This window comes from Tamandua tetradactyla, chromosome 18 (assembly GCF_023851605.1).
Source record: "Tamandua tetradactyla isolate mTamTet1 chromosome 18, mTamTet1.pri, whole genome shotgun sequence".
Lineage (NCBI taxonomy): Eukaryota > Metazoa > Chordata > Mammalia > Pilosa > Myrmecophagidae > Tamandua > Tamandua tetradactyla.
The window spans coordinates 32,512,240-32,521,616 of record NC_135344.1 but is presented as its reverse complement, the minus strand read 5'-3'; the positions used below and the strand labels follow the sequence as shown (position 1 = coordinate 32,521,616).

The 9,377-nt window shown below is 38.2% G+C and overlaps 1 protein-coding gene across 2 annotated transcripts in view; it reads right to left on the bottom strand.

Annotated features, from left to right (window-relative positions):
- Positions 1-8,805: 8,805 nt before the first annotated feature.
- The window catches only part of CFAP53 (cilia and flagella associated protein 53), a 115,191-nt gene continuing 114,619 nt past the window's right edge, over positions 8,806-9,377 (bottom strand). For both annotated transcript variants that reach the window (XM_077135487.1, XM_077135488.1), the window contains one exon: positions 8,806-9,172. In XM_077135487.1, coding sequence (XP_076991602.1) covers positions 8,944-9,172 — 229 coding nt within the window. In that variant the 3' untranslated portion in view covers positions 8,806-8,943. The remainder of the gene's footprint in view (positions 9,173-9,377) is intronic.

The window sequence follows — 9,377 nt, the reverse complement described above, 5'->3', positions numbered from 1 at the left end:
AAACCAATCAGACAATGACTCTTTGGATTTCTGCCTGTAACACTGCCAGAGATCACCTAATTCAGCAGCAGTATAATCTCTCTGGTAGTGTAGAGTTTCTGCTCAGGAGGTTGTAAATTCTGAGGTTTCACCCCTGCAAGTCAATTCTGTGCTGTTTTTATTTTTTGCTATAGCACTAGGCATACTTCCTGGGAGGGGCCTCCTCTTCTTCTACTTTCCATTCTCCTTCCTTTTCCTTTTCTTCATCCTCAGATGAAGAATCTATGTGGTAACAAGCTTTTGGATCCTATCCTGTGTTAGTTAATATTCTCTGGACTTGAATTGGGGTTACTTTTGATCATGGGCCCAAGCATATCTACAAGCTAAAGTTTCTAATTGATCATCCACATGATGCAAATGCTCAGTTAAGGCATCTTTCATGTTCGCTTGAGCAAGTCATGTGTCCTTTTCTAAATTCAATTCCTCCTCTAGATGGCAGGCTATCGTTTTGCCAGGTTTTCTGCCTCTGAGGCCATATGTAAGGTTCCTAAAAGAGGCCAAGCTATGGCCACTGCTACTTGGTTCTCTCCTTTCTTTTTTCTAGGATTTAGTTGTCCTGCAATCTGTTGCAAAACAGTTAACAACCCCACTGGAAATTTCAGGGCACCCCCATATTCTTGTAGCAGTTTCCCATCCATCTAGAAGGGTAGACACCTCTCCCCACATGGATGATGCAGGCCAAACTTGGATTTTCTCCACCAAGTCTCCTGTCCCCAGACCCATGCCTCCTGCTGCTGGTGATGTCTTGATCTCCTGGCTGGCTCGCCAATTGTTCAGGCCCAGATTGAATTTATGCAGACCTCCTAAATAACCACAGAAATTATTATCATGTCTCTTTCCATTTGTTCTCCAAGCAAACACTCCAGTTTATCCTTCCACTACAAACCTTTCATCATCAATTCATCCCAGACATCATTTTGCCAGGTTTGTATTAAAATAAGATGCTCAGAACTAAATAAATGGAGTCTAGAGCAGAAAGTGTAGGACAATCATCTCCTTTGATTGTACTTAATTTAATGCAGCCCACAGTTGAATGTTTCCCTGCACCAGTTTTTCAGGCAGTCACAACTGTAAATTCAGCAAAACTTATCTTCAGAATGCCCCACCTACCTGCTATGATTTCATGAACAATATAATGAGAGGCCATGTTTAATCAACTTAAGAGAACAAATAATTTTCACTAATTTTATTGCCTTCTATTTGCACATAAATTAACAATGTGCTAACAACAGGTGATGCCACCTAGCTCTTAATGAAAACCTAGCAATGCCTCTATTTGGAAAACACTTTAAATTACTTTATACACTTATAAACAGCACTGCATTTCTTGAGTCCTTCTGACTTTTCCATATTTCATATTGACCTTCCACTCTATCTTTCTGTTCTAATTTAACAGATCAATAATGAGAGCTACATTTTATATTGGGTTCACCATGTGTTAACCACCATCCTCTTGCTTTTTACATGCATTTACCCATTATATCCTAATGAAAATGGTTCGAGGGAATACTATTATTATTATTATTATTATTATTATTATTATTATTATACCCATTTTATAGGTGAGGAAACTGAGGTATGGGAAGTCAAGAAGCTTGTCAACGCTACATGGCTAGTAAGTGATAGAGGTGGTATTTGAACCCATTCTAATTATAGAGCCAATACTTTTAGACATTCTACTTTACTGCCTCTCCACAATACATAGTCAAAGTAAAATCAAGGATTATGGACTTCTAGACTTTAAAAACCCATCTCATTAAAACACTGAATGAAGCTGCATCTGAGCTATAGGTTTTTGTTTTGTTTTGTTTTGTTTTGTTTTTACTATTATTACTTTTATTTTTTTCTCTATATTAACATTCTATATCTTTTTCGGTTGTGTTGCTAGTTCTTCTAAACCGATGCAAATGTACGAAGAAACGATGATCATGCATCTATGTGATGATGTTAAGAATCACTGATTGCATATGTAGAATGGTATGATTTCTAAATGTTGGGTTAATTTCATTTTTTCCGTTAAAAAAAAAAAAAGAGAGAAGGGGTAATTGGAGCTGAAGGGATACAGGCTGTGCAACAGGACTGGATATAAAAACTCAGAAATGGACAACACAATACTACCTAATTGTAATGCAATTATGTTAAAACATTGAATGAAGCTGCATGTGAGGTATAGGTTTTTTTTTTCTCTCTATTATCGTTTTAATTCTTATTCTGTTGTCTTTTTATTTCTTTTTCTAAATCGATGCAAATGTACTAAGAAATGATGAATATGCAACTATGTGATGATATTAAGAATTACTGATTGTACATGTAGAATGGAATGATTTCTAAATGTTTTGTTAATTTTTTTAATTAATAAAAAAAAACTTAAAAAAAAAAACCCATCTCAAATATTTAGTCAGCTTTCTTTATTTTGCTAATGAAGAGACAGAAGTCCAAAGAAATCTCCTATCTCTTGGTGCAGCACTTGTTCATTATCATTTCTTACCAAAATCCAATTTGTTATTCAAGCACACTTCATCAACCATAAGATTTTAATCTTAAAATCTTAAAAATTTTAAGATTTTTCTGTTCAATATATAACATGAGACTATTTTCACTCCATTTCCATCATTTCACGGTGTCTGTCTAAATCACTGCTTGGTAACATAGCACTTTGGTGCAAATCCATTAAGTGTATTTATGCGTGCATCCATAAATTACATTTGGGCATAAATGTTTTTCCTTCCATAAATCATTCTTTTGATATTTTGATTACCTTACATAAACCAGGAAAATAGCTTTTCAGAATGTAGATGAGCATTTCATCTAATGAAAAGAATAGCTTTCTTCCTGGTGCCCACCCATGTGAAAAAAAAAAAAAAAAGAATAGCTTCCTATATAGAAAAGCCTCTGAGATAACTGGAAAAGAATATTTTATCACACTCAAGACAGGGAATTCATCACCTGGTTGAGTGCTTCAGTTAAGTCTCCTGTGAAGCTGTTGGCTGGACAAGAGCCCTAAGAGCCTAAATTACCTCAGATGCCAACTCTTTTCTGTAAAGTCTAAGACATCTATTTTGGATAGAGGTTGAAGGTTATTAACTTAATACATCCAAGCATTGTGATGTGGGACTTTTATCTGACGTTACTTTGTATATACAGTTCTGGGAAAGGTGACTTCACAAGACAGCTTCCTACAAGGTTCTGCCCCATCTGCCACTAGTCAGCTGTATGGCCTCATACAGGATTCTCTTGGATTCACTTTCCTTGTCTAAAAAATTAGGTGCTTCCAGAGCTAAAGGGACCTGAGAGGGTGTCTGTTCTAGTTTGCTAGCTGCTAGAATGCAATATACCAGAAACGGAATGGCTTTTAAAAAGGGGGAATTTAATGAGTTGCTGGTTTACAGTTCTAAGGCCAAGAAAATGTCCCAATTAAAACAAGTCTAAAGAAATGTCCAATCAAAGGCATCTAGGGAAAGATACCTTGGTTCAAGAAGGCCGATGAAGTTCAGGGTTTCTCTCTCAAGTGAGAAGGCACATGGCGAACACAGTCAGGGCTTCTCTCTCAGCTGGGAGGGCACATGGCGAACATGGTGTCATCTGCTAGCTTACTCTCCTGGCTTCCTGTTTCATGAAGCTCCCCGGGAGGCATTTTCTTTCTTCATCTCCAAAGGTTGCTGGCTCGTGGACTCTCTGCATCTCATGGCTACATCATTCTGCTCTCTCTGAATCTCTCATTCTCCAAAATATTTCCTCTTTTATATGACTCCAAAAAACCAATCAAGACCCACCCAAATGGGTGGAGACATGTCGTCCCTTAATCCAGTTTAACAACCACTCTTGACTAAATCACATCATCCAGGGAGATGATCTCATTACAGTTTCAAACATACAACATTGAATAGAGATTATTCTACCTTTATGAAATGGGATTTATATTAAAACATGACTTTTCTTAGGGGGCATACTTCCTTTCAAACCAGCACAGTGTCTAACCCAAATGCTTTACTTTCTAGATGAGAAAATATGCTGATTGTGGTTCCCTGTAAAGAAGACTTGGGTGCAGTTAGTTTTGTTGGTAGGTGGTCCTAGGGAACAGAAGTGTGGCAGTGGGGACAGTAAAAGAGGGAAGGGGAAAGCACTGCTCTGGGCAAGTGGATCTCATTCTACTTGGGGACCCTGTGAGGAACTGTGTAGCAAGTCTCTCAGAATTATACTGCCAAAGGGTGGAGGCTGGGACACTAATCTTTAATTCTGCCCTTTTGGTGGAAGGTCACCCCCCAGAGCACTGGCTTCCCCACCTTTCCAGACCAAGGATGCTATGGAGAAATCTCCAAGGCAGTACTAAACAGTATGATGCCAGGGCTCACGTTCAAGGTGGTCCGTGGGAACAAGTGCTGTGGCAGGCTGAAATCAGGTGGGAGAAGTGTAGGGCACCGTAAGGTCAGAAAAGTCATGAGAACTTATGATTTGCCCAACAAAACACAGGTAAAACCAAGCAATTTTTGTGTATTTTCTCATTTGTGTGTGTGTCTTTTCTCCAATTAGACATTGAGCTCCTTGGAGCAGGAACCAAGTCATGGAAAACGTTAATGATTCTAAGCATTCAATCAGGGCACCAGAAAATGTCCTCATAAAGTATTTCCTAATTTGTTCGGGGGGGGGGGGGGGAGGAGGGATCAGAGCCAGAGTGAAAGGGATGACCACAGAGTAGTCACATGCATTGACCTAGAGCAAGTAAAGGCTCCTGAAGGCCACATGACATGTTTGCACACTCTCTCCTGAATAGGCGGCTAGAATTTTCAAATCCTCACATCCTGACTACACAAGCAGGGCTGGTGACCATGGTATGTGTCTGCTTTTGCATGCCTCTGGATGCAGAAACCAATTCTAGGACCTACATGGGAGGGGAACTACCTGGAGCTGAGAGCAGGTTAGGCAGATTGATGTTGGCAAGGGAAGAGTTGAAGTGAAAGGCATTTTGCTTCTTTGTCTTCTGGTCACCAAGTAAAGTCCCTCATTTGACAGCAAGTTCCCTTCTGCCTCTCTGAGCACCAAATACCTAGGCACACAGAACTGACTAGTTACTCTGCCTTACAGGATCTAAAAGCTAAATGCATAAAATGTAATGAGAAATGGGTGGTTTAGAACTCATAATGTATAAACATATAATTTATGACAACTACATAAAGGTGGGGAGGGAGGGGAATTGGCACTTAGTTTGTATATACTATTGAAGTTAAGTTGGTATCAGAGCAAATGAGGTTGCTACAGATTTAGGATGCTAAATCTAAACCCCATTGAAACTGCAAAGAAAATATCGGAGAATATGCAAGCTCAGAGAGACAGAACTTGGAGTACAGATTTCCAGGGGCAAGGAGAGGGGGAAATGGGGAGTTAATGCAAAATGGGTGTAGGTTTCTGTTAGGGAAGATGGGAAAGTAATGGAAGATGTGAGGGTACCACAACATAGGAAATATTATTAATTCCATTGAATGGTATGCTTGGGGATGGTTGAAACGGGAAAGTTTATATTTCATATATGCCCCCCCCCCACACACACACAAAAGAGCAACCAAAGAGACAATGACAATTAAAGGCAAAACACGATCCCAGTGGGATCTAATTAGGAAAGAAGGCTCAAATGGATATTACTGGGACATATGAAAAACTTGGAAAATAGACTGTACACTTTACATCAGTGTTAAAATTCTTGATCTTGATATCTGTACTTAGATGGATGCATAAGTGAATATATTTGTTCTTAGGAAACATAAAATGGCAATATTAAATGTGAAAGGAGCATGATGTATACAACCTACACTCAAGTATTCAGAAAATGGATTGATAGACAGACAGATAGCTACATGGATAGACTGATAGATGGACTGATGGATACATGGAATGATATCGCAAATGGCAAAGGTGGCAAAGTTGGTGGATCTGGGTATCTGGGGAAGACAGGGACATGTTGGATGTCCCATCTCTGTATGGGTTTGTATTAATTTTGTAACTGTCCTATACATTGGAAAGTGTTTTAAAATGAAAAGTGTAAAATTTTAAAAAATCACATACAGTGGGCAAATTTTAAGGCATATAAATTATACCTCAATGAAGCTTTTAAAAATTTGGTCTAAAATAATATATTAAAGTGAATTTACTAAAGTGCTATGGAATATAAGCCAGAGCTACTAGAAATAAAGCACTGCTTTTAAAAGAAAGGAATATCCTGCAGAAAAGCTTCTCTGAATGTCCCATGGGAATAGTGTAATGAATGATGTAAAGATGAAAAAGATGAGCATTTCCCAAAATGTGTTGTACTTTAATAGATATGATTTTTAAAAATAGGTTCCAGGAACAAGTAAATGTGGTTAACAGAGAATTAAACAAAAGTAACTGGGTTTCATTACTGTAGAGTTTCCCAAAGCGTTTAAATATTTTAATGTGGATTATTATTCTCTAAGGAAGATTGCAATCTTTTCCAAGTTTGCTTTTCAAAGAACATCTCAAAAGACTAGTGTTCCACAAAACATGCTTTGGGAAGCACTAGAATATTTGGAAAATGCTTTGCAAAACAGCACCCAGGGGTTGAACCCCAGATAGAATACTGATCAAAATTACCCACTAACTTTCTAAATTCTTTGGATTCATTTGGCTGAGAAAACCTCAAGATTAATGGTTTGAAAGGTATATCAATTGTTGTCCAACAGCATGTGCAATTTACCTATCTTCTGCCCAGGCCAAAAGCCTGGCATCACAGTTGGCTTTCTTTCAGAGATCACATTCAACACATATACCTATCAGTAAATCTAGTTGGCTCTATCTTCAAATATAGCCAGATTTAACCTCTCTGAAGGTGCTCGAGATACTACCCTGATACAAGCTACTTGTTTTATTTATTGTTGCCTACCCAAACTTAGTGGCATAAAACCACAATAAATATATCTCTCTCAAAGTTTCTGTGGCTCAGGATTCCAAAATGACTGGCTGAGGAGTTCTGGCTCAGTCTTTGATAAAATTGCAGTCAAGATGTCAGCCAGCGCTGCAATAAATTACAGTTTAACTGATGCTGGGGCTATTTGATTTGCTTCCAAAGTGGCTTGCTCACATGGCTGGCAAATTGGTGCAGCCTGTTGCCTCCCCACATGCGCCTCTCTGGAGGGTTGTGTGTCCTTACAACATGGAGGCTGGCTTTCCTGGAAGCAAGTAATCCAAGAGATTAAGGGGGGAGCTGTTGTGTCCTTTATGACCCAGACTTAGAAGTTAGAACAGAATTCCCTTGGTCACACAGGCTGAGCCATGATTCAGTGCGCAGGGGGAATACACAAGGGTACGAATACCCACTAGGGGTCACCTTGGAGGCCACACTACCATCACCTTTCTCCTGGATTATTACATCGCTTAACTTACATCCCTATTTCTGTCTCCCTCTGTTCTATTCTCAACACTGTAGCCAGCTGCTCTCTCACATCATATTGCTCCTCTGCTCAAAACCCCTAACAGCTTTCGATAGCCAAGTGAAAGCCAGTCTTTACCATAGTTCCAAGCCCTTACATCATCTGGCCCCTACTCCTTTCTGACTAAATCTTCTACGCCTCACTCCTCACTCACTCAATTCCAGCCACAGTGGCCCTCTTGCTATGCCTCAGATACAATAAGCAGATTTCTGCCTCCTGGCCCTTGCACTGGCTATTTCTTCTGCCTGGGATATTTTCCCCATAGAATAACTACATGGCTTTCCTTCAGATCTCTCCTCAAATGTCAGCTACTCAGAGAAGCCATTTCTGACTGCCATATATAAAACAAAATAGCACTCCTGACATTTTCTGCTTTCTAGCACTTATCAACAATCATTGCTGTTTCCTTCACTAGGATGCATGTTCCATGAGAGCTAGGAGTTTGTTCTGTTCACGGATAAAGTCCCAGAATCTAGAAAAACGCCTGTTGCATAGTAGGCACTCAGTAAATATTTAATGACCAAGCGGGTGGGTTAATAAAAGTGGCTGGAAATGTTAAAAAAAAAAAATGATCATGGTGATAAATACACAACTATGTGATGATATTGTGAGCCACTGATTGTACACCATGTTAAGAATGTTTGTATTTAGCTACTATATCAACAGAAGAGTAGAACATATGGAATAAAAATAAATAATAGGGGGGAACAAATGTTAAAATAAATTTAGTTTGAAATGCTAGTGGTAAATGAAAGCGAGGGGTAAGGGGTATGGCATGTATAAGCTTTTTTTTCTCTGTTATTGTTTTTTTTTTTCTGCTGTCTTTTTATTTCTTTTTCTAAATTGGTGCAAATGTTCTAAGAAATGATGAATATGCAACTATGTGATGATATTAAGAATTACTGATTGTATATGTAGAATGGAATGATATCTTAATGTTTTGTTTGTTAATTTTTTTTAATTAATAAAAAAAGTTTAAAAAAAAGAATGTTTGTAGCTGGTTACAGTGTTGAGAATAGAATAGGGGGAGACAGAAATAGGGATGTCAGTTAAGAATGTCAAGAAAAATGTTTGTATGTTTGCTTGTTGTTTACAATAAAAAATATTTAAAAATAATAATAATTTTAAAAATAATAAAAGTGGCTGGCTATTTTAGCCCAGCCTGCAAAAATGCCCTCTAATATTGTAAGTTGTGCATATGGGAAACAGGGAAGAGGAAATGGGCATGTAAGTAGACAGACTGAAGAAAGGGTAGCTACTAATAAAATTAATAAGAAAGGGAGGCAAAGGGAGCAACTCAGGAAAATAACTGAGTTGTTCATTCAGATTTGTAAGTCTAGGAACAAAATTTTAATTGAAGGAAGAAAAGTCTGTATAATAAATTATATAAGCACAGAGAAACATACAAATATACTGTAGTCAAAAATAATAAAGGACTGGGAAAAATAGGTTGATGTTTATGAAACTACGGTGGCAGCTTATTAGGACAAGTTCTCCGCATGGGATGAATGTTTCGAGGCAGCACCCGATGCACGGTCAGGATCTCCTGGATCTTGTCCTGGCAGACCTTGTTTGCTGCCATTCCTGCTTCAAACTCTCGGCGTTCCTCTTCCTTCTCAGCTTCCCGGGCCTGCTGCTTGTAGGATATTTGCATCTGCAACTGCTTCCTGTACTCCTGGGCTAAACTGCAGCGTCTAAAGTATTATAAATGTTGAAATACAAAATTTTTTTAAGTGAGCATTTGGATTTATTTAGGGCATTATAATTTGAATGTAATTTGTAAAGTCAAATGAAAAGTTTCATTAAAATCGGTATGAGTGGGGAAGAAGTAGATGAAAAATTCAGTAATGTGCATCTTATACAATAATAATTAGGATAATCTTAAAACAAACATTGATG